At 43.4% G+C, this 26,342-nt stretch overlaps 1 protein-coding gene across 1 annotated transcript in view; it reads right to left on the reverse strand.

Annotated features, from left to right (window-relative positions):
* espn (espin) overlaps window positions 1–26,342 on the reverse strand; it is a 103,434-nt gene that overhangs the window by 7,603 nt on the left and 69,489 nt on the right. The window contains exons 8-11 of the mRNA XM_045696094.1: window positions 25,951–26,112; window positions 23,035–23,266; window positions 11,540–11,685; window positions 367–729 (exon numbers count right to left, since the gene is read on the reverse strand). Of these exons, the coding sequence (XP_045552050.1) occupies window positions 367–729; window positions 11,540–11,685; window positions 23,035–23,266; window positions 25,951–26,112 (903 nt within the window). The remainder of the gene's footprint in view (window positions 1–366; window positions 730–11,539; window positions 11,686–23,034; window positions 23,267–25,950; window positions 26,113–26,342) is intronic.

Here is a 26,342-nt window from a genome sequence, read left to right on the forward strand (position 1 = left end):
CCATAAAACATCAGAAGCACTACAACTATAATGTTCTTACTCAAACCAAACTTAGCCCCCCTTAAGGAATATAATCCATATACTATATTCTGACATGCAGTGATGGCCATATCAATCTATTTCAAAAGACACAGCAAAGGCTTGAGCATGCGTTCAAACAAAACCAACCCACCAGAATCGCACACCAACCCACATTTCAGCCATCCTTCTTGTGCTTTCAATCCCTTTTAACCACGTTTGACCGTGGTATTCCCCCGAGCACCAATTCTGTGACAGCAGCACAAAAAGGAGAGCTGAAACTGTGAATCTTTCTCATCACACTTGGACTTCTATCTTTCTCTCACACCCCCCTCCATTCACGCCTACCTTGCGTTTGTGTTCTTCCTCCTCCTGCATCTTGACCTGGAGCTTGCGCACCATCACCTGCCTCTTCCACTCGGGGATGGCCCGGCCCTGCTCATCGTGTGTGGGCACTAGGGCCTCCACGTCCGCCAGGCTACCCTTCCGGGTCTGGCCCATCAGGCTAGATGCCGACGCTGCTCCGCTGCCATTCCCATTGAGGAGCTGCTCGCTGCTCTGAGAGGTGGAGAGGGTCCGGGGCGTGCCTGTGCCAACCGGGCTGGGGGTGGTGGGTGGCGAAGTGGCGCTGGCAGCAGGGGGCGGGGACATGGGCTTGGCTGATGGCGGGCTGACCGTGCGGGTCTGGGGCGGGGACGTAGGGCTCTCTTCCTGGAGGATGAAAGGGGTATAAAAGTCAAACTGGAATTTGTCCATGGCTTAAACTACATGGGCTCAGTTGCAATATACATACACTTCATAGAAATCTACAACATTGACACTCGCCTATGTACAGCGCCTTTGGAACGTATTCAGAACCCTTGACTTTTTCCACATTTTGTTAGGTTACAGCCTAATTCTAAAATGGATTAAATAAAACATTTTCCTTAACAATCTACACACAATACCCCATAATGACAAAAGCAAAAACAGGTCTTTAGAACTTTTTGCAAATAAAAATACATTTAAAAAATACATTATTTACATAAGTAATCAGACCCTTTGCTATGAGACTCGAAATTGAGCTCAGGTGCATCCTGTTTCCATTGATCATCCTTGAGATGTTTCTACAACTTGATTGGAGGCCACCTGTGGTAAATTCAAGTGATTGGACATGATTTGGAAAGGCACACACCTGTCTATATAAGGTCCCACAGCTGACAGTGCATGACAGAGCAAAAACCAAGCCATGAGGTAGAAGGAATTGTCCGTAGAGACAGGATTCTGTCGAAGCACAGATCTGGCAAAGGGTACCCAAAACAATCTGCAGCATTGAAGTTCCCCAAAAACACAGGGGCCTCCATCATTCTTAAATGGAAGTTTGGAACCACCAAAACTCTTCCTAGAGCTGGCCGCCCGACCAAACTGAGCAATCGGGGGAGAAGGGCCTTGGTCAGGGAGGTGACCAAGAACCCGATGGTCACTTTGACAGAGCTCTAAAGTTCCTCTGTGGAGATGGGAGAATCTTCTAGAAGGACAACCATCTCTGCAGCACTCCACCAATCAGGCCTTTATGGTAGAGTGGCCAGATGGAAGCCACTCCTCAGTAAAGGCACATGACAGCCCGCTTGGAGTTTGCCAAAAGGCACCTAAAGACTCCCAGACCACGAGGAACAAGATTCTCTTGGTCTGATGAAACCAAGATTTAACTCTTTGGCCTGAATGCCAAGCGTCACATCTGGAGGAAACCTGGGACCATCCCTACAGTGAAGCATGGTGGTGGCAGCATCATGCTGTGGGGATGTTTTTCAGTGGCAGGGACTGGAAGACTAGTCAGGATCGAGGCAAAGATGAACAGAGCAAAGTACAGAGAGATCCTTGATGAAAACCTACTCCAGAGCGCTCAGGACCTCAGACTGGGCTGAAGGTTCACCTTCCAACAGGACAATGACCCTAAGCACACAGCCAAGACAACGCAGGAGTGACTTCGGGACAAGTCTCTGAATGTCCTTGAGTGACCCAGCCAAAGCCTGGAATTGAACCCGATCGAATAACTCTGGAGAGACCTGAAAATAGCTGTGCAGCAATGCTCCCCATCCAACCAGACAGAGCTTGAGAGGATCTGCAGAGAAGAATGGGAGAAACTCCCCAAATACAGGTGTGCCAAGCTTGTAGCGTCATACCCAGGAAGACTCGATGCTGTAATTGCTGCCAAAGGTGCTTCAACAAAGTACTGAGTAAAGGGTCTGAATACTTATGTAAATGTGATTAGTTTTATATATATATATATATATATATATATATATATATATATATATATATATATATATATATATATATATATATAAATATAAATGACCAAACATTTCTAAAAACCGGTTTTTGCTTTGTCATTATGGGGTATTGTGTGTAGATTGATGAGGTAAAAAAAAATTACATTTTGGAATAAGGCTGTAACGTAACAACATTTTGAAAAAATCAAGGGGTCTTGAATACTTTCCGAAGGCACTGTATTTATTTGGACAGTGAAGCTAAAACATTTAATTTGGCTCTATACTCCAGCATTTTGGATTTGAGATCAAATGTTTTATATGAGGCTACAGTACAGAATGTTACTTTTTATTTGAGGGTATTTTCATACATAGGTTTTACCATTTAGAAATGAAAGCACTTTATGTATCTAATCCCCCCATTTGAAGGCATCATAAGTATTTGGAAAAATTCACTTAGTATTAAAGTACTCAAAAGTTTCATATTCCTAGTACGCAATGACCACATCAAGCTTGCTTGTAATTCTACAAACTTGTTGGATGCATTTGCAGTTTGTTTTGGTTGTGTTAGAAATTAACCCTCACACACCAGCACGCTTTAAATACCAGGGTTGGTTGGTATTTCTCTAGTCAATCGTAGGCTCAGTCACTGGTATACTTTTATTTAGAAAGCCATTTTGGGGACTCTACCATTTTATTTGGCCATTTTTATTGTTCAGAAATGTGGTGGGTACTCTTCGTTCGCAGGACTTTATCCTGCTAACTGTTCCAAATGTCCGAACTGAATTTGGTAAAAGGGCTTTTATGTCCTCTGCGCCATCAGCTTGGAACGCCTTACAAAATACTTTTAAACTTGAAGAACTTGTCCCGATTGGTGTTTTTAAATCATTGATGAAGGATTTTGAGGCTGATTCCCTGACCTGTCAATGTTTTTAATTTGCTGTTTTATGATTTTGTTATACTCTTGTGAATTCTATGGTTTTCTACTAGATTACCTGTTGTTTTTCATGTCTGTCTGTAAACATCAAAAGGTTGGAAGGTTGAAACAATATTTCTAACGTAAATAATGTGTGAAACGGTTGGTGGGGCTCTAAACAATAATCATGTCAAATAAGTTGTTGTTTTGTGATATAATTAAGAACTGTATAACCAAATAATGGTAACTCTACAAATGTATTTGTCCCAGTTATCAGATTTACATCTAAATGCTGTGGAACGTATATGATTAAATATGAAACTATTTGTGAGAAGATGAAATGTGATTTGAGCCTTCTAAATGAGACTTGTCTTTTATGTAAAGTTTTACCCAGTCAGTAAACACGCCACTGACACAGACATTATGACAAAAGGAGGGAACACCCTTTTCCCCCAAGTGTTTATAAAAGGACTCCTAACGAATTTACATTAGACCAGAGAACGTGAGGATCATCCACACGTTTGAAATGGTGAGAATTGGAATCTCTAGAGACCAAAACATGCTGGGTTGCTGCCGGTGTGGACAGTGGTCTTAGCTGTACCCTGAATAATCAACCATTTAGACCAGTATACGGACGGTAAGCTGGACGTCACAAATGGTTTAAAGCTAAAGACTTGTATATGTGCAGTGAGCTGAACACGTTACGAAATGGTTTAAAGACTACAATACCAGAAAATGATAAGACCCTCTGAAACTCTCTCTCGAAGACTACGCAGGGACATATAGTCTGCAGCTGTTTATGCACTGTTAGCCTATGAACCTCGACCAAAGACGAGAGACAAAGAACAATAGGTATCTCTAGGGTATCTATTCTAAACAAACAGAGCGAATGAGAAGGACTGCTGAACAAGGCGTGGTACACCTCTGGAAGATCAGTTATAACAGACACTCTGAGACCAAGAGGCTACAACTACAAAAGACGTGGTGATCTCTGGTGGACAACCAGAGACTTACACAAACAGAGACTTTCTGTTGACTGACTCCACAGACTGATTGGGCGTTTTCAACAGGGTGAGACGACAAAGACATACAAGCGTAAATATGTACCTTGCATTTCTAAAAACACGAATGAGCAGTTGTTGGGGTGCTAAATATCCATACTTACGATGAGCGTATTATTCAACTGTATGTATGATAGTTGAATTCCTTTGTCTCCTCCTCCTGCACTTTCTTCCACCCCCTTTCATTGTGTAACAAGCCGTCATATTGGGTTAGTCCAATAGGGACTTTTCATTGCATCATGTTAATAATCAGTGTATAATCTATCCTGTGTGTGTGTTTATGTATTTCTATTGTTTATTTCTTTTTTGTTTCTTCCCCCCGTTTTCGTGGTATCCAATTGGTAGTTGCAGTCTTGTCTCATCGTTGCAACTCCCATACGGACTCGGGAGAGGCGAAGGTCGAGAGCCATGCGTCCTCTGAAACACAATCCAACCAAGCCGCACTGCTTCTTGACACAATGCCGCTTAACCCGGAAGCCAGCCACACCAATGTGTCAGAGGAAACACCGTGCACCTGGCGACCGTGTCAGCGTGCACTGCCACCGGCCCGCCACTGGAGTCGCTAGTGCGCAGTGGGACAAGGACATCCCTGCCGGCCAAACCCTCCCCTAACCCGGACGACGATGGGCCAATTGTGCGCCGCCCCATGGGTCACCCGGTCGCAACAGAGCCTGGACTCAAACCCAAAATCTCTAGTGGAACAGCTAGCATTGCGATGCAGTGCCTTAGACCACCGCGCCACTCGGGAGGCCATGTTTATGTATTTCTGTGTGATTATTTCATTACTTAGTAAATAAATAATTAAGCCAATTTGTGTAAACTGATTCATCATGGAGAATAGGGTTTCTGCAGATTTAACGGATTATTCGACGTTCAGAATGAGACTGATGAGGTAAATAAGAATTAATGAATTGACTGTGACTGATGTAAGAGAGTTTAGAGTTTAGTCGGGAGATAGTAACTCGTTAAATAACTTTTCCCATGGTGCCAAAAGATCACGAATTGTTACATGATTAATTTAGTCATCAAAATAATTAAACGTAGTTAATTGATTTGATAAAATAACTGTCAAACACATTAATGATGTCATGGATCCCCCCGGCACTGCTCCTCATTCTGTTCACCAGTTCCGGAGGTCTACGCCACCAGCTTTCTAGGCATTACTGAACGGGATTCATTATCATCAACCCAGGACTGTGTTGTCTGATTACACACACCTGGTTCACATTTCCCCTGATTAGTATGTTATATATGTGCCCTCTGTCTTTGTCGGTTATTGTTCCCATGTCCGTTGGTCGTGTGAGTACCTATGCGTTGGTGCAGCTGTTATGCTGCGTGCTATATATAGTGTGTATTACAGAGATCGTCCCGTGTCGTTCAACGAGGTTTACCCTCGCTCTTTTGTTTGGGTACAGCCCAGTGTTTTGTGTAGTGTTTGTTTTGGGTGTATCAAAAACTGCTATTGTGTATTCCTGCGCCTGTCTCCAAATCCTTTATACCAGCATGACAAATGATAGCAACGTCACAACACCAGTTTATCCAAACACACTTCATGAATATCACAATGCATTGATCCAGAAGTTGAAGTCAACACTATTCATTTCTGATGCAGCGGGAATCATTTAGTCACCTGTCAGTACACTTGTAAAGAATATTATATAAAACATCCTTATACACAGTTCCAGTCAAAAGTTTGGACACTCCTACTCATTCAAGGGTTTTTCTTAATTTTTCTATTTTCTACATTGTAGAATAATTGTCAAAACATCAAAACAACACATGGAATCATGTAACCAAAAAAGTGTTCAATAAATCAAAATATTTTAGATTCTTCAAATTAGCCACCCTTTGCCTTGATGACAGCTTTGCATTCTCTTAACCAGCTTCATGAGGAATGCTTTTCCAACAGTCTTAAAGGAGTTCCCACATATGCTGAGCACTTGTTGGCTGCTTTTCCTTCACTCTGCGGTCCAACTCATCCCAAACCATCTCAATTGGGTCGGGTGATTGTGGAGGCCAGGTCAGCTGATGCAGCTCTCCTTCTTGGTCAAATAGCCTTACACAGCCTGAAGGTGTGTTGGGTCATTGTCCTGTTGAAAAACAAATGATAGTCCCACTAAGAGCAAACCAGATGGAATGACATATCGCTGCAAAATGCTGTGGTAGCCATGCTGGTTAAGTGTGCCTTGAATTCTAAATAAATCACAGACTATCACCAGCAAAGCACCACCACACCTCCTCCATGCTTCACGGTGGGAACCACACATGCAGAGATTATCCGTTCACCTACTCATCTCACAAAGACAGAGGCTGGAACCAAAAATCGCAAATCTGGACTCATTAGACCAAAGGACAGATCTCCATCGGTCTTAATGTCCATTGTTCGTGTTTCTTGGCCCAAACAAGTATCTTCTTCTTATTGGTGTCCTTTAGTACTGGTTTCTTTGCAGCAATTTGACCACGAAGGCATGATTCACGCAGTCTCCTCTGAACAGTTGATGTTGAGATGTGTCTGCTACTTGAACTCTGGGAAGCATTTATTTGGGCTGCAATTTCTGAGGCTGGTAACTCTAATGAACTTATCCACTGCAACAGAGGTAGCTCTGGGTCTTCCTTTCCTTTCCTTATGAGAGCCAGTTTCATCATAGCGCTTGAAGGTTTTTGCAACTGCACTTGAAGAAACGTTCAAAGTTCTTGACATTTTCCAGATTGACTGACCTTCATGTCTTAAAGTAATGATGGACTGTCATTTCTCTTTTCTTATTTCAGCTGTTCTTTGCCATATATGGACTTGGTCTTTTACCAAATAGGGCTATCTTCTGTATACCACCCCTACCTTGTCACAACACAACTGATTGTCTCAAACACATTAACAAAGAAATTCCATAAAATGAACTTTTAACAAGGCACACCTGTTAATAGAAATGCATTCCAGGTGACTACCTCATGAAGCTGGTTGAGAGAATGCCAAGAGTACAAAACTGTCATCAAGGCAAAGAGTGGCTACTTTGAAGAATCTCAAATATAAAATATATTAGGATTTTTTTAACACTTTTTTGGTTACTACATGATTCCATATGTGTTATTTCATAGTTTTGATGTCTTCACAATTATTCTACAATGTAGAAAATGAGTAGGTGTGTACGAACGTTTGAGAGGCAGCAATATCTATACCACAATGCAGTTGTGAGCATATTAGGTATTCTATATTATACGAAAACATCAGTCTAACTGAATAGGGGTGTTGGTTGAATGTTCCAGGCAGGTTCCAGAATGTTCTTCAGTTGGTGCACCTCCTCTACTGTTGGGTAATGTCAGCTGGTTTAGCAGGCTTTGGCGCTGTGGCAATGTTGGCAGGGTTTGGGGAGCTGCGAGTCTGGCTTCTTGTAGACAACAGTCTGTTATTTTCTGCACTCCACAACCAGGTGGACAAGTGTCTCCCTGAAGTGGTGGGTTCTGGGCTTGTGCACTTTCTTCACCACACACTTCTTTGACCTCTTGCAGAATAATTGTTTGTACTGTAAGTATCCTGGAAAGACATGACGACTGATCATGAGGATGTATAATCATAAAATAAACCATGTTAATTTGTAAACAAAATATGGAACCGTAGACTGGTATGTGTTTTGTTACACTCAGAGTCAATAATGGGGCTTTGAGATGGGCTGCTAACAGATGTGAAAAGTTTGAGGGGGGCTTGACATGTAGACAGTCTAGTTGTGTATTGTTGTGTATGAGCACCTACAGTTGTGCTGTTGAGTAGACAAGCACTGCCAACAATGGAGTGAATAGGCTAGAAGAGTACACTAACAGCCCCTCTCCCCATGCCAAAGAACTGACTACAAGGGTGTGACAAGTATGAGGAGCACTTGGCTTGTAGACAGTTTAGTGTATTGGTGATTTTGTTTTCTCAAGAGGGTATTTGTGCTTTCATAAATGCCTTTGGCCGTCCTGGCTTGTTTCCAAGTCAGATGATGTTGAGCTTGTTCCCGGCTGAAAGCTTTCATCCAATGGGTCTACGGGCTCTGTACTACTAAAGCTGGTGTTAAGTTCATCGTCATCAGCAGCAGGATTAGTCTGTAGGACACACAGTAGTCAGTGATTAGCCAACATTTTACTACTTTGTCCCCATCAATACCCACACCCCTTATGTCAATAGATCATGCATATTAACCTTCACCCCCGACACCAGTCAGTCACACACACCTAATATCTCCTCTTCCATTTTCAAACATTAACAATCAACTAAGCCGCCATAATATAGAGAAAACTACAGTAGAAGTTGTAGCTTCCATCACAACAAGACACAGAACATGTTTATGCCTAGCTCTAGTATATGTATTTGCTCATCATGGAGTCATGGAAAGATTTAACAAAGGTGACTTACTATAGTTCCTGGTGATGAGCTTGATGTTGATGCTGCTGCAGATGGGATCGGACTCTAAACACATAATCACGTTAGCCTCTGTGGTAGTTAGATCGCTAGCTAGTTAACGGTTAGATACAGTCCGGTAGGCCGTAGCTAGCGAAATTAACCTAATGAGGCTCACATCGCAATGTTTCAAATCACGTCGCCAGATAACAGCTGGCTATTTACATTGACTTGCTTTGGAATGTTTAGCCAGTGTATTATGAAAGCTAGCTAGCTAGATTTTGATTTAGATAAACAAATGTAGTTCGCTAGGTAACGTTAGCTACCTTTACCTCCGCTTGACTTATTTTCTGCTGCACTGATGTTGGCTGATCGCATGCCTTCCTCTTTGAAGTGAAAGGGAAAATCAATGGAATAGCGTCACTTTAACTTTCGACCACCTGGCAACCCCATCCGTTTCGAAAGCCTCTGGCTGGAAGTGCTAACTACAAACACAGACATTTTGATATTTCAGCATGTCCTGAAATCGCTATGAATTCTGGATATTGTGGTTTGCTTACAACCAGAACATGTAGACGGTCTGTTAAAACCAGTGAGATGCAGAAACGCTCGTATTTGCGTGTTGCAATTTTTATGACATATGGTTAAATGAACATATGGTGAAATAGAGCAGCAGTGAAATTTCCCTTTAAGTTTACAAAAATATTGTGGAAAATGTGGAAAATCTAATAACAAGGAACTAAAGTGCTTTTACATTTCAACTTATTTTAGAAGAAATAGAGAATTATTTAGGAAAAGTGAAAGGGTGCCAATATATTTGGCAGGTACTGTATGTATGAAAATACCCTAAAATAAAAAAGGTGACATTCTGTACTGTCTACTCCAAAAAATATTTGATCTCAAATCCAAAATGCTTGAGTATAGAGCCAAATAAAACATTTTAGCTTCACTGTCCAAATAAATACGTAGGGGAGTGTATTTGAAATGAGCCAGAGTGCCTATAGGATAACTGGAGAACCTAACACGTTGCTTTGATGTGTCACACGGCAATTAAGAAGACAAGACAACGCCCACACAGAGCGCCACTAGTATCGAATTGCTTATTGTGTTCGCTGAGTGGACGCTTTGGGCTGACTCCATGTTATGCAACCAAGCATGGGGGTGGAGGCCAGGCCAGCTCTGCTACCAGGAGGAGAACAATGGCTCGAGTCAGGTCACAGAGCTTTAGACTTCCTCAATTCTTCTCCACAGTAGCAGAGTGCAGTCAGCAGCAATAAAAGCCACCATCCAGTGACATGTTTGTCCAGCCATCAGTGAGTCATCATTTGACCATGTGTTAAATGATCATATTGTGATATGTGCAAATGGCTGAGGTCACTGTCTGGTTAGTCTCAAAGGGACAATGGTCACACTGTACAGTACACACACAGTGTATGTTGATCATGTGAAATGCGAGCGGGTCTCATGTTGCAGAGTGTGTCTAGTCACATCAATGAGGTTTCACGGGTCAATCGACAGTGTGCACTCAATCTGGGATCCTATACTACAGTATTTACTGTAGTATTTACAGTTAACTATAGTATAAATACTGTAGTAAAAGGAAACGGTAGTATATACAATAGTAATTAATGTAGTGTTTTTGCGGATTGTAATATACTTTAGTATTTACTGTAGTGTTTTTGCAGACATTACTGTAGTATTTACTACAATGTTCTTTTGCAGATAATACTGTAGTATTTACTATAATAGTCTACAGTATACTACAACATTCAGTGGTAAGTACTACACATGCGAGGGATACTACAGTGTAGTATAGTATTCTACAGTATACTACAGAATTCTATAGTAAGTACTGTAGTATTATATAGTAAACTGTAGTATTTTGGGCAAATCCAAATATTTGCCTATGCAGCAGAAGCCTTTACAATTGAACACAGTTTCAGATGGGGTAGGTTTGTGGATATTGACTAGAATTACTTCCAGTCTTAGCTGTGCAACCTGGTTATAATGACATAACCGTTTCCCTTGGCTTACTGCAAACAATGATTCTATGTTGGCAGTACACAAAGTTACGGTCTCTCCTAATACTCAGTTCTGACTACTTCGACTACTGTCTGAGCTAAAAAGTCACGATTGACTCACAAGTATATCTTTTGTATTAATATTTCTGTGTTTTGGCTTTTGCTTTTCCAACGGTCAGTAGTAAGACGAGCACTTTTGGACAACGTCAAAGGGGATGCGTCTCGCTGTCCTACTCTGGCTACAACCGCTAACTCCTGCGTTGGCAAGTAGATATGATGGCACAGTTTGTTTGAACATTTCTTATTGTCAACGACAACAGACCAAATGATAGAATGCTGTTTGAATGTCGCTTTTAATGAAGGACTAAGTGACTAGTGATCCCATATTACCTACAACACAGATTACTGAACCTAATTTTCCAGAATGAGTCAAACTGCTTTGCTAATACTACGCTATCCATTCTGATGGCTCAGTTGGTTGGAGCATGCTGGTGTTTGTAACAGCACCCTATTTTTCCTTGAATACGTACTTGGGGCGAATCCTAACTTCTACTTAAGTCAAATTTTCACTTAGTCTCACATTGACACCAAAGCAAGTGAAAATTTGACTTAAATTGAAGTTAGGATTTGACCCATACAGAATATGTGAATCATAAGTCTTTGTTGAGTGTGGATAAAGTGTCTGCTACAATGAACATATCATCTGACAAGGCAAAAATCTGTCATTCTGTCCCCGAGCAAGGCAGTTAATCCACTGTTCCCCGGGCGCCAATGACGTGGATGTCGATTAAGGCAGCCCCCCGCACCTCTCTGATTCAGAGGGGTTGGGTTAAATGTGGAAGACACATTCCAGTTCACTAGGTATCCCCCTTTCCCTTTCCTGTAGATATTGTGCCACCTACGTTGTTGCCCGGCGGGCCGCTGTTGGAGAAGACAGTGGTGTAGCCTTTACTGTGTGGAGTGGGCTTCAGGTTCTTCCCCGCTTTTATTTCAGCCAGCAGCTCCGAGTTGTCTCCGGTGGGGGACATCATGTTGAAAGATTTGTTGCCTGGAGAGGACAAAAAAAATGAATGGAAAAGTGTGGCAGGGGGAGAGAGAGAGCAAGAGAGAGCGCAAGAGAGAGAGGAGAGCAAAAGAGAGAGGAGAGCGAGAGAGAGGTGATAGTGAGAGAAAAGAAAGTGTGAGGGGAGAGAGGAAAGGGAGAGGGGGGAAAAATCTAGGCAGCCTACCCAATCCCTTTTTATAGGTACTGTTGACAGGCCTCCTGGGCCGTATACAGCGTTCCTCGCTGAGATCCCTGAATTCCTATCGGAACTTGTAGTCATGGCAGATAACGTTCACATTTTTGGCTACTTCAATATTCACATGGAGAAGTCCACATGTTATTATGTTGAATGGTAACAAAAAAATTGCTTAACCCCAACCAAAGATGATCTACCCAAAGATTCCTTGATGCCCTTCCAGACTCCCTCCACCTACCAAAGGACGTTGTGGTACAAAAATCAGTTAACCACCTAACCGAGGATGTAAACTTAACCTTGCGTAATACCCTATATGAAGTCGCACCGCTAAAAACAAACAAAAAATGTGTCACAAGAAACTAGCTCCCTGGTATACAGAAAATACAGAGCCCTGAAACAAGCTTCCAGAAAACTGGAACAGAAATGGCGCTCCACCAAATTGTAAGTCTTCTGACTAGCTTGGAAAGACGGAACCAAGCAATGACGAAAAGCCCTCACTGCTGCCAGATCAGCCTATTTCTCTAACTTGATTGAGGAGAATAAAAACAAAAGGCAACAAAAACTTGATTGAGGAGAATAAAAACACCAGGCAACAAAAACTCTGTTGTCCTGAGTCTGCACAGAACTGGCAGCACCTCACCACCTGGACAAAAGGAACACCTACTTGAGAATGCAATTCATTGACTATATTTCAGCATTCAACACCATAGTGCCCTCAAAGCTCATCACTAAGCTAAGGATCCTGGGACTAAACACCTCCCTCTGCAATTGGATCCTGGCCTTCCTGACGGACCGCCCCCAGGTGGTGAGGGTAGGTAGCAACACATCTGCCACGCTGATCCTCAACACTGGAGCCCCTCAGGGGTGCGTGCTCAGTCCCTTCCTGTACTCCCTGTTCACCCACGACTGCATAGCCAGGCAGGACTCCAATACCATCATTAAGTTTGCCGATGACACAACTGTGGTAGGCCTGATCACCGACAATAACGAGACAGCCTATAGGGAGGAGGTCAGAGACCTGGCCGGGTGGTGCCAGAATAACAACCTATCCTTCAACGTAATCAAGACAAAGGAGATGATTGTGGACTACAGGAAAAGGAGGACCGAGCACGCCCCCATTCTCATCGACGGGCTGTAGTGGAGCAGGTTGAGAGCTTCAAGTTCCTTGGTGTCCACATCACCAACAAACTAGAATGGTCCAAACACACCAAGACAGTCGTGAAGAGGGCACAACAAAACCCATCCCCCCTCAGGAGACTGAAAAGATTTGGCATGGGTCCTCAGATCCTCAAAAGGTTCTACAGCTGCACCATCAAGAGCATCCTGACTGGTTATATCACTGCCTGGTACGGCAACTGCTCGGCCTCCGACCGCAAGGCACTACAGAGTATAGTGCGTACGGCCCAGTACATCACTGGGACTAAGCTGCCTGCCATCCAGGACCTGTACACCAGACGGTGTCAGAGGAAGGCCCTAACAATTGTCAAAGACCTGAGCCACCCCAATCATAGACTGTTCTCTCTGTTACCGCATGGCAAGCGGTACCGGAGCGCCAAGTCTAGGACCAAAAGGCTTCTCAACAGCTTTTACACCCAACCCATAAGACTCCTGAACAGGTAATCAAATGGCTACTTGGACTATTTGCATGGTGTCCCGCCACCCCCACCCCCCAACAGCGCCAATCCCTCTTTTACGCTGCTGCTACTCTCTGTTTGTCATCTATGCATAGTCACTTTAACTATACATTCATGTACATATTACCTCAATTAGCCTGACTAACCGGTGCCCCCACACATTGACTCTGTCCCGGTACCACCTGTATATAGCCTCACTACTGTTATTGTCACTGTCATTTTACTGTTTTTTTTAATTTCTTTACTTATCTATTGTTTACCTAATACCTACTTTTTACTTAAAAATTGCACTGTTGGTTAGGGCTTGTAAGTAAGCATTTCACTGTAAGGTCTACACCTGTTGTATTCGGCGCACGTGACAAATGAAATTTGATTTGATTTGAAAATAGTCATAGCCTCTAAACCTTCCAGCTGTCTACTGGACCCTATTCCAACTAAACTACTAAAATAGATACTTCCTGTGTTTGGCCTCCTATGTCGAACATAATAAACAACCCCCTATCCTCCGGATGTATACACAACTCACTAAAAGTAGCAGTAATAAAGCCTCTCCTGGAAAAGCCAAACCTTGACTCTGGAAGCCTACGTTTCAGACATAAGGAAGTGGATGGCGGCAAATGTTTTACTTTAAGCTCATACAAAACAGAGATGCTAGTTCTAGGTCCCAAGAAACAAAGAGATCTGCTGTCAGATCTGAAAATGAATCTCGATGGCTGTACAGTCGTCTCAAATAAAACTGTGAAGGACCTTGGTGTTACGCTGTACCCTGATCTCTCCTTTAACAAACATATAAACAAATATTTAAAGAGCAGCCTTTTTATCATCATCTTCGAAACATTACAAAAATCGTAATCTTTTTGTCCAAAATTGATGCAGAAAAACTCATCCATGCTTTTGTCACTTCAAGATTAGACTACTGCAATGCTCTACTCTCCGGCTACCTGGACAAGGCACTAAATAAACTTCAGCTAGTGCTAAATACAGCTGCTAGAATCTTGACTAGAACCCCAAAATGTGATCATATTACCCCACTGCTAGCCTCGCAACACTGGCTTCCTGTTAAGGCTAGGGCTAATTTCAAGGTTTTACTGCTAACCTACAAAGCATTATATGGACTCGAGCCTACCCATCTCGCTGATTTGGTTCTGCCATACATACCTACACGTACGCAATGGTCACAAGACGCAGTCCTCCTTATTGTTCCTAGAATTTCTAAGCAAACCGCTGGATGCTGGGTTTTCTCCTATGGAGCTCAATTTTTATGGAATGGTCTGCCATTCCATGTTAGAGACACAGACTCAGTCTTAAACTTTAAGTCTTTACTGAAGACTCATTTCTTCAGTAGATCCTATAATTGAGTGTAGTCTGGCCCAGGGGTGTGAAGGCGAATGGCAAGGCACTGGTGTGACGAACCTCCCTTACTGTCTCTGCCTGGCCGGCTCCCCTATCTCCACTAGGATTCTCTGCCTCCGACCCTATTACGGGGGCTGAATCACTGGCTTGCTTGCGCATCTCCATCCTTCTTGTCCTTGGGCTCATGCGGTGGGGAGATCATCGCGGGCTATACCCGACCTTGTCTCAGGGTAGATAGTTACTGGCCTGTTGATATCCCTTTGGTGATGTGGGGGCTGTGCTTTGCCAAAGTGGGTGGGGTTATATCCTGCCTCGTTGTCCCTATCTAGGGGTAACTTTGGACGGGACCAGTGTCCCCCGACCCCACCGTCGCAGTCTACTGTATCTATGCTGCAATAGTCTATGTGCCAGGGGGCTAGGGTCAGTCTTATATCTGGTGTCCTGTGTGATCTTAAATATGCACCCTCTAATCCCCCCCCCAGAGGACCTGAGCCCTAGGACCATGTCTCAGAATTACCTGGCCTGATGACTCCTGGCTGTCCGTCCCTAGTCCACCTGGTCGTGCTGCTGACCCAGTTTCTGCTGTTCTGCCTGCCTCCATGGAACCCTGACCTGTTCACCGGACCCTTTCCCGCATGTACTCAATTGCCATGTACTCTTACAGTATAATCTCAACTCGGCACAGTCAGAAGTGGACTGGCCACACCTTAGAGCATGGTTCCTCTCTAAGTTTCTTCCTAGGTTCCTGCCTTTCTAGGTAGTGTTTCCTAGCTACTGTGCCTCTACCTCTGCATTGCTTGCTCTCTGGGGTTTGAGTCTCGGTTTCTGTATAAGCACTTTGTGACAACTGCTGTTGTAAAAAACGGCTCTATAAATACATTTGACTGATTGATTGATTGATTGATTGATTCAGGGGAGAGAGCTAGGAGAGAGGGGAGAGAGAGAGACTTGGTGGCGAGCAGGGCTGTAACGGTGACCGTATTACCGCCACACCGGCAGTCACGAGTCATGAAGGCAGTCAAATTCCACGTGACCGCCAAGCTCTGATGCAGCTAATGGTCGTTAGTAGCCTACCATACTTGCTAACTTAACTGCCTGGAACTCAGCACTCTATTGTCCCTCTAATCACTCTGACATCAATGCAATTGTAATCAAAAATATAATCAAACACTTCATGTTGCGCAACATTTCTATAGGCTATGCAATTGCATGAGAAAACAGAGTGATGGCTTCTATTAAAAAGAGGAGGATCCCATCCGTTTTCTATAGGCTAGGCCTATTATATTTATATCTTAACTTTCCTAATATTAAGCACATTGCTTGTCTTTACAACAGGAGTATAACCTACCTGGCTGGCATGAAAATTAACCACGGGAAAAGCGTCCTCCATTTGCTATTTAAGTGCATGGATTACATGTATTTTTTTCCCTGCCTCTGCTTTGAGACAGGTGCATGATAATGGTCAATTCTAAATCAAAACAAATTTCACACATATTATTTTGTATATCTAAAGACAAGATTAAATCAACAATAGTGGGATGGGTGGCAATATTATCAATTGTATATTATCACTTGTGAATGATGCCCAGCGTATAGCAAGAAACAATGCATACCTTTTTTGTGTGACTTTTTAAAATCATAGTCCCACACCTCATGTAGCCTAGTCCATAGGCCTATATGTTTTGATAAGGTTTATGTCACAACTAAAAGTGGCCAACTTCTTAAAATTAAGCACATTAATCCGCTTTACAATGGGTGTAGAGCCTAACTGGCATACATACGCGGCGCGTGAGTTTCAAGTTTGAGGAAGATCATTTTCACCATAGAAATGCACCTTCACAATAAAAGCATAACATGCATAATCGCATTTGCGGTCACTTCTGATAATGCCGTTTTCCCGCTAATGGAACATTCGTGCTTATAGCCTACTACCGTGTGCGCATTGCTGCGCTTATAATGTGAAGCTGCGCTTATAATTTTAAGCTAAACATTCTGATCTGTTGCGTCAGCCTCATTGCGTACATTTTTGGGGGGATGCTAGTGGTTGTATTAATTTATCACATCCCACACCTGTCCCAGACTATGTTTGGAATATTTATTTCTCGCACAAAAAATAATAGGTACATTTTTGTACTATGGGGATAGTAGATTGACATAGGCTAGTACTTTTGCCGTTTATTAGGCCTACTGATCTTCTTGGCTGAAAAGGAAATGTGGACAGTTCTTCCAATATCTTCAATATGCGCCTTGGAAATGGATAAGTACGCGTGCAGTTGCGTCCCCGATGTGTCCATCTTCACTTGTAGCCTGTGAGAAAGACCCGATCACGTGACGGAGAGCCATGTGCGTGAGAGGTGCTTTGGAGCATGCAGCACGCATGGAGAAGGGAATACAAATTATTATATTCAGCCCAAGGGCAAAATGGCCACAAAAGGCATGGATTCTTTTAGGGGGCATTACGGCCACACAAAGGGGATACCGCTGGGAAATTCGAGGCATTATCAAGTGCTTGTCAAATTGTGAATGAGAGACTGATGAAGTGTGTACAGCCTACACAAAAAACAAAGCAGAGCTCATGCCTTTCATGCAACTTTTTTCAAATCATCATTAGTCGCATTTTGCAGCCTTAGAATGTATAATTTATTTTACATATAGCCCACTGTTTGTATTACAACTACAGTTACATAAATAACTCTAAATTAAGTATATAGGAGTAGCTGTTTCTTTGTTAACCGCTCAACACAGAATATCCGCATGTTCACACTCCCTCAAATCATTTGGAGAAAATATCCTTTCTATTTTATTCAGCTTTGTTCAATTGTATTCTTCATACTATAAAATACTACAAATTAATGCCACGGAATTCTAAGCAAATCTTGTCTGCTACATGAGTGTAAACCACAGCCATATGCCATTGCCAGATCAGGACAACTCAGAGTATGCTATTTTGTTCTTCTGAAATAGACTACATTTTCTTCATATCATGTTTATTTAGACCTGTCTAAAATAAGTAATGGATTTATTGTGAAGGTGTAGGCTATATTACATGGATTTATCAGACTTTTAAAAATGTAGATGCTCCAAAGGTCTACATCAGTGGCTTGTAGGATATGTGTAGAAGCCAAGAGATGCTAAATGTGTTTATGTTAATTAACAGTGTCAATTACCGTGAGACCTGCAGTTATTTGCTTGACAATCACCGGCTGACAAAGTTATGTGGCCGCCACAGCCCTAGTGGCGAGGGACACTGACAGACACCTGGATGTTGAATATTTCATCTGCCAATCGGTCAGGGAGAGGGAGAGAGAAGAGTGAGAAAGAGAAAGAGAAAGAGAAAGAGGAGAGAGAGATGGGAGAGCGAGAGAGAGAGAGAGACTTGGTGGCGATTGACACTGGGCACTGGCAGACACCTGGCTGTTAAATATTTCATCTGCCCATCGGTCAGTGGCAGACACAATACTGACCTGAGGCCTGTATGAAACGCAAAAGAGGAGATGAGTGCAGAGGAGCCTTGATGCTGTTTTTTTGTATCATTTTTTGAGTGCCTGCTTGGCTCCACTTGGGAGTAAAATGACACCCTTGTGACAGGACCATAATGGAGCCTCCACTTTTGGGTTCTACTCAATTCATCTCCAATGATCATATGGTTTGGAAACTAAGCGAAAAACTATTTGGCCAGAAGGGTCATGTGCACCGGATTATATATTTAGGCAAATCTGCAAATAATCTGCGAGTGCAGCTCCAAGGGAAAGAACAAGACTTTGCACCACTCTAGCGCTAATGTAGAGATAGATTGACACAGTCTGCCAATATGCTGCAACTGAGAAAATGCTGCAGAAAATTATTTCACGTGAACTAACCGAAACAAACAATCAAGATGCACAGATTAAGAATGCTCCAGCACAGCGTTCGTAACAGTTCACGGTGTAAAACAAAAAAAATCCTGTTTCGCTGCCACGAACCCCAATCTCTTTACGACAGAATAGTGCCCTTAAAAATGGGTCTGCTATTAATTGTTAAATCTAGAAAACAAAAGCACTTTGTTTGGACATTGTACTGGTGTAAAGGACATTGGAGAAACAGAGGGTTTCTATCTGGTAAAGAAATGAATAGACAACACATCCTGCAATGCCAACAGGTGATTTGTCTGAAGAATGCATCGAGTGACAATGGTGACTGTCTATTAACACAATAACAGTTACTAAACAATTGTTGAGTTACCTGAGAAATGTATTTATGCAATGCCTGTCATATTGAACAAGTAAAGTGGTTTTTAAATATGACAAAGGCACTTAGTTAAGTGACTATAATGGGTGTACTGTGTATATACACTGAGTGTTCAAAACCTTAGGAACACCACCTCTTTCCATGACAGACTGATCAAGTGAATCCAGGTGAAAGCTATGATCCATTATTGATGTCACTTGTTAAATCCACTTCAATCATTATAGATGAAAGGGAGGAGAGAAGTTAAAGAAGTTTATATTTTTTTTTTTACAATTGAGACATGGATTGTGTATGTGTACCATTCAGAGGGTGAATGGGCAAGACAAAATATTTAAGTGCCTTTAAACAGGGTATATTACTAGGTGCCAGGCTCAAGAACTGCAACGCTGCTGGGTTTTTCACACACAACAGTCTCCCGTGTGTATTAAGAATGGTCCACCACCCAAAGGACATCCAGCCAACTTGGCAACTGTGGGAAGCATTGGAGTCAACATGGGCAAGCATCCCTGTGGAACGCTTTCGACACCTTGTAGGGTCCATGCCCTGACGAATTGAGGCTGTTCTAATGGCAAAATGGGGTGCAACTCAATATTTTTTTACTGACAAATAACAGCAAACCAACTAACTCAGTTTAGATAACACAAACATATTCAAATAACATTAACAATTAAAGGTAAAATCAACAAGGGCTACCTGAAACCTTAAAACCAAATCAGACTGACAACTCAATCAACAGGTCAAACAATAAACTATACAATAATAGAATTATCACAACCAAATAACAAGACTCATCATACCTTTTTTAAGACACCAAAGGTCATATCTTTAACATCCCAATGACAGACAAGGCATAAAGCTCACCCAAAACAAATAAAACAGTAGGATAGATACATCACCTGAGTTTAAGTTATAAAACTCCTCTCAACTTGACGATCCAGTACACTATGGATCGTTCATTAATTCCTGCCTGCCGGGGAGGCAAAAACCCGACTTGCTGCGAGGCAACGGCAACAGGCTGACCGAGAAACCGGGGCAAAGCCTCATGCAGTCACCCACCCCTTCTTACTCCCCCTCCTCCCCCCTCTCTCCCTCCTGCGCTCTCCCCCTCTCCCTCTCCGCCCAGAGAAAAGAGAGCAGCTGTCTATAAAGGACCCGTCGTAGTTGGGGAGAAATCCAAAGGAATCAGTGGTAATTGGCGCCGACAGCGAGCAGCTTGCCAAACTGGGCCTGGATTTAAGATCCAGCCTTACCCCACTTCCCCCGTTTGCCTCACCCTGCCTCCTCCAGCCCCACCCCTTCCTCACCCCTGCTCACATTAGCACTGCCGGTAGATTAGAAGGAGGGACAGATCTCAGTCAGGCAAGCTAATGAGCAGCCTAGTCCAATGAGAAGCCTGATCACACACAGCCAGCCAGCCTGACCATTGACATAAAGCGAGATCAAGAAGCAGTCCCCTTTCAACTCCAAGGCACCATCACGGCCCATCATCTATTCTAAAACAAAATGTTACAGGCCACATTCACCTGATTCATTTGACAGATTAACAACGTATGTTTCATATATATATTTAGATATAAATCCACAGACCATACACAAATATATCCATAAAATAGCGGCCCCTGACAACTGATGGTATTACCCACCGATGAGCCTACCTTCGTCTATTTGGTCCTGGCAAATCTTCATTGCGGAGCACACGCTCAGCTTTAGCGATTCAGAGTCTACAAATGCAGAAAGCTCAGTTGTGTGGTGTGATATTTTCTCTAGAGGCAAGGATGAACGGTGTGGACTGGTGTGTGAGAGAGAGTGTGAGAGTGTGTGACGCTAATGGGAACACAATGGAACCCAAATCGAACCGCAATAGCACAGCAATGGGACCGCAATAGCACAGCAATGGGACCGCAATAGCACAGCAATGGGACCGCAATAGTACAGCGATGGGACCGCAATAGCACAGCAATGGGACCGCAATAGTACAGCGATGGGACCGCAATAGCACAGCGATGGGACCGCAATAGCACAGCGATGGGACCGCAATAGCACAGCGATGGGACCGCAATAGCACAGCGATGGGACCGCAATAGCACAGCGATGGGACCGCAATAGCACAGCGATGGGACCGCAATAGCACAGCGATGGGACCGCAATAGTACAGCGATGGGACCGCAATAGTACAGCGATGGGACCGCAATAGCACAGCAATGGGACCGCAAAAGCACAGCAATGGGACCGCAATAGCACAGCAATGGGACCGCAATAGTACAGCGATGGGAATGCAATGGCATGTAATGGCATGTCATTTCTAATGGTTATACTGCTGCAGGCCGCATCTAAGGGCCATTGAAGCATCTGAAGTCCCTTTACCCCCACCATTAACCCTCTCTCATCAGGAGGAAACACGTGTTGCTGATCCTATTGGGGCTACTTATTTCGGAGGTTTCAGATACATATATTTAAGTACCGTAGAACGGGTATGCTCGACGCTTCTTAGCCATGTTATTGAACAGGGGAATCATGTCCGCTGTATATGTCTATACACCTAATTTAAATAAGCTCTCTGGTCTCTTTATTCCACACCCATCTGTTATTACTTTTATGTGACTCTTATTAACCCTTTATAACCTGCCAGCTAACCAGGATACAGCCTCAGACCCCTTTTGTTTTGTCGTTTTCTGCCCAATAGACTGTGTCGACAATGACAGACAGTCTCAAGCAGGCAGACAGTGAGACAAGCATCACGGCAGGTGGATGTAAAAGAAAGGAGGGGAAGAAAGGAAACGGTGTGAACTGTTAAAAGACAGGACATCTGTCCAGAGGGAGGACGAGGATGTTGATTTGAGACTCGCCTTAATTGCCCATGAGGGGATAAATAAAGTAAGATTGAATTGGGGCTCCCAGTACTTACTCTTCATCACCATGAGTGGGCCGCCTTCTGACTGAGGAGAGGGGGACAGAAACGCCCCGCCTTGGAGAGGCGGCAGTGGAGAGAGAGATAAGAGGAGAGCGAGAAGGGGCAGGCACATGCAGTCAGATAGCAGGTGTTCCAGAGGGGAGGGGAGGAGAGGGATGGGACCATGAACACAATTGAAGGAGGAGGAATAAGAGAGCTCATTAGTAGAAGACAGATGAGTTTCACGTTCAAGAGGACAAATCAAATATGAGAAAGTCAAAACCATAGAGATAAAAACTATAGAGGCTGACGTCATAGATCCCCAAAGCTCTGGAATGGAACAATTTGTCGGCCTCTTACCTGAGGACAGTTCTAAACAAGCAACATCTGCATTCTATGGTCAAAACGTTCTTTGACATCTACCTGATGAGGCAAGCTTTGGGGCAGAGCATAACTACTCAACTGAACATTTCCCCAAATTCAAATTCCCCACAAAGCATAGAAAATAACCAGCATCTTTGTAACTAGAACAGAGGGAGCAGACAGGGGCGACGAGCAACCATGGCGAAGAGCAGCCATGTCAGGTAGTGTCAGTCAGTCAAGGCAGAGAGAGAGGGGGGCAATTAAGGAAATGGCTGAACACTAAACCGGTTCTCAAGGTAACGGTAGCCCTGAGCAAGGGCATACATTTGTAATCAGTTATCTGGGACGGTAAGGCCAGACTCATCTCTCTGTCTCTACAGAATGAGATAACATTGTTTTTGCGCCTGCCCCAACTCAGCTTTCCAGGAAAAACTGCACTATCAGGGGAAGAGGAGGAGTCTACTGACACTTTGCACAGGTTTTGCCATCTGTGAAATGCAATAGCCAGGCAAAAAAAGACATAATAAACCATTTAAACTACAGTAGCAAACGTAACATGACATGTTTTTATTCAGAATGAACTGCAGCACAATGTCAGAAAGAAAGGGCGAGTGAAAATAGAGAGAAAGTGAAAGCGAGGACAGCAAAATAAAGAAAAAGAGCTAGAGGTAGCGGCAGTGGGCACTCACTTCCTGAAGAGGAGGAGGGGCGTCGCTGGTTGGTGTTTGCGGAAGGGCTGTACTGGTAGGTGGGCATTTCCGAGGGCAGTGGTGGGGGAGGAGGGGGTGCCGGGGTGGGGTTGCTGATGGGGAGGGGAGGCGGGAGAGGAGGAAGAGGAGGAGGGAGGGACAACTCCTCCGTGGTGCCGTTCTCGGGGCTGGGGGCGGGGCTGTCAGCTGGCTCCTCCAATAGCACAGAACCCTGATTGGATCATAAAAAATAAAATAGAAAATGGTTAGTTCGTATCCCACCAGTCAAAACAACAGATACCTGTCCATCTTAAATATGAAGGGTCTCATTTTGACAGAGCTAAAATGTAGAGATGTTACAAAAAGATCATTTTAAATACTCGGACACTTAATCAAAAGCAAATTTTGTTATTGAATCGCACACGCACTACTGTTAGCTTTAAACCCATCCATAAAATTGTTCCCTTTGCCATGGACATCGTAAAAGAAGAAATGGAGCTAATTATTTATTATTTTTGGTAAACATCTCCCAATTTTTGCACCGTCAAAAAAGAAAGCCCCCATGGTGATCTTTCTATCATCTCATTCCTTGACAGCTGGAAAGGAAGTTGTAATAATGGTAGGAGCCAATGAACCGTATCACCCGACTGCATAGAAAGACATGCCAACAGACAGTCTAGCAGTGCTTGGCTGGGCCCATAACATTATTGTATGTGGGAGGAAAGGGAGAATGATACTGTGACAGATGTACAGTAGTTGACTCTATAATGACGGCCCAATTAGACACTTGCTGTCTAAAACACCCCGTGGGAATAATAATGCGCGCCCATAATAATGGAGTGAATATGGCATAATCTAGGGTCTTTCTGGGACAGGGACACCAGTGGTGGAAAAAGTACCCAATTGTCATACTTGAGTAAAAGTAAAGATACCTTAATAGAAAATGACACAAGTGAAAGTGAAAGTCACCCAGTAAAATACTACTCGAGTAAAAGTTAAAAATGATTTGGTTTTAAAAATACTGAGGAGTATCAAAAGTAAATGTAATTGCTAAAATATACTTAGGTATAAAAAAAGTCAAACCATTTCAAATTCCTTATATTAAACAAACCAGACGGCACAATTTTCTTGTTATTTTAATGTAGTCAGTGGCACACTCCAACATCACTTACAAACAAAGCGTGTGTGTTTAGTGAGTCTGCCAGATCAGAGGCAGTAAGGATGTTCTGTTGACAAGTGCTTGAATTGGACCATTTTCCTGTCCTGCTAAGCATTCAAAATTGAACGACTACTTTGGGGTGTCAAGGAAAATGTATGTAGAGTAAAAAGTACATTATTTTCTATACGAATGTAGTGAAGTAAAAGTAAAAGTTGTCAAAAATATAAATAGTAAGGTTATCCCCCAAAATTACTTAAGTACTACTTTAAAGTCATTTTACACCACTGAGTGACACTAAGGGCTCAGAATAGCGTTTGCTGGCCGAGAGTACTTGGCACCTCTGAACATATTTTGCGCACCGAGTGCACAACAATTTCACATGTAGACTCACAAGGTCCTAATTGGCTCAATGTAGGTTACACCCAATAGTGGCCTTCGACACCAAACTGTCGATACCTATGAGATTATGGGGCCGCTCCTTAGAGGGGCGGTTGACTGTGCGTGCAGGACCTCATGATGCGTGTCTGTGGAAATATGTATCTGCGCGTTTTTTTCAGCACACAACATCTAAAACACAATTTTAGTTTGTATAGACTATATTTTTTTGTTCAGACAGGAAACCCACGTATTCGTTAAACCATTTATTTGAAAATAGATTGCAATACATGTGGTTTTGGCATTAGGCTCTGCTCATTCAGGGGAGCTTACTGCCAGAGCAATGTGTCAATTATTACCATTATTAATTAATCAACTACAGGCAGTGACCCGAGTTATACAAATCCCCCTAACGGGAACAAAAAGAAGAACCAAACAGGGGTGGTGGTGGACTAGCAGAAAACAGACAATGCATAGTGGGTGGCAGCAATGTTACAGCAGCAGCAATATTAAGAAGCAAAGAAAAGCCAAATCGCATACCTTAGTGCAACCTTTGAAAGGTTAAGCACAGATTTATTATAAAACCAAGTTTGCATTAAAATGTCATTTCCCTGGTAGTACAGTGCAGTCCTGGTTAGCTTCACTTTGAGGATAATGGAACAGTAATCAGTTTGTTTTTGCCTGTGTTTTTCACAACAGGGCGGAGATCAGGTGGTATCCGTTGGTATTGGTTGGTATCGGATGTTATGTTATGTTGCACAGAGACACACTGCCGTCTGTGGCCCTTTAGGACAGCAGTTTCTTTCTCTGTCCCGTGACAGAGTTGTGCTGCACTATGCGGGCTTGTCAGGTGGGGCAGCAAGACCTGGGTTGAGGTGAGGATTAGGGCCTGGGAGAAACAGAGTTCTGCTAGATTAGAGGGCAGTCACTGGGGGATGCACTGGTCTGACCGACTGCTACAGGAGCCAATCCTGTTGGTGCCAGCCAGTTGACTCTAATGGGGCATGGTATGGCAGCCATTTTGATTATCAACAGCTTGAAAACGCTGTGCGGCTGACTTGACTACTACAGAACTGATCTTGTGTTTCTCACAGAACCACCAGACAAAATATTTAAAATGTTAAAAGAGGGGAATAGCCCATGAACCCCCCCCCCCCAAACAAACGTCTCCCTGTTCTACAGTGAATATACTACGGTCCTGGATACTGGGTGAGCAGGCTTGTGTTTCAGCCCAGGACTATCACACCTGTTGCAGGCAATCAACTGGACCATGATAAGTTGAATCAGGTGTATAGTGCTGGGCTGGAACACAAGCTTGCACACCCAGTTTGCTCTCCAGGAATGGAGTTGGAGAACAACCCCTGTTGTCTGGTCCTGCTTACCTCCTCGTTAGGCGCCATGGCTCTGATCCCACGGTTGTCTACCGTGTCGCTACCCAGGGCTTTGTAGTAGTCCCCGGTGCTGGGCTGCTTGTTGAAGTTTCGAGACTTTCTGTTGGAGTCCACCCGACGCAGCCTATCGTGGTGATCTCCTGGAGTCAGTTGCTGGGTAGAAACATGAAAGGGGCCAATGAGCAGTGAGTAAATATATAACATACTGAACAAAAATTTAAATGCAACTTGTAAAGTGTTGGTCCCATGTCTGCTGCCCGGTTCAGTTGAAACCGGGATTTATCCATGAAGAGCACACTTCTCCAGCGTGCCAGTGGCCATCGAAGGTGAGCATTTGCCTACTGAAGTCGGTTACGATGCCGAACTGCAGTCAGGTCTAGACT

This window comes from Salmo salar, chromosome ssa15 (genome assembly GCF_905237065.1).
Source record: "Salmo salar chromosome ssa15, Ssal_v3.1, whole genome shotgun sequence".
Lineage (NCBI taxonomy): Eukaryota > Metazoa > Chordata > Actinopteri > Salmoniformes > Salmonidae > Salmo > Salmo salar.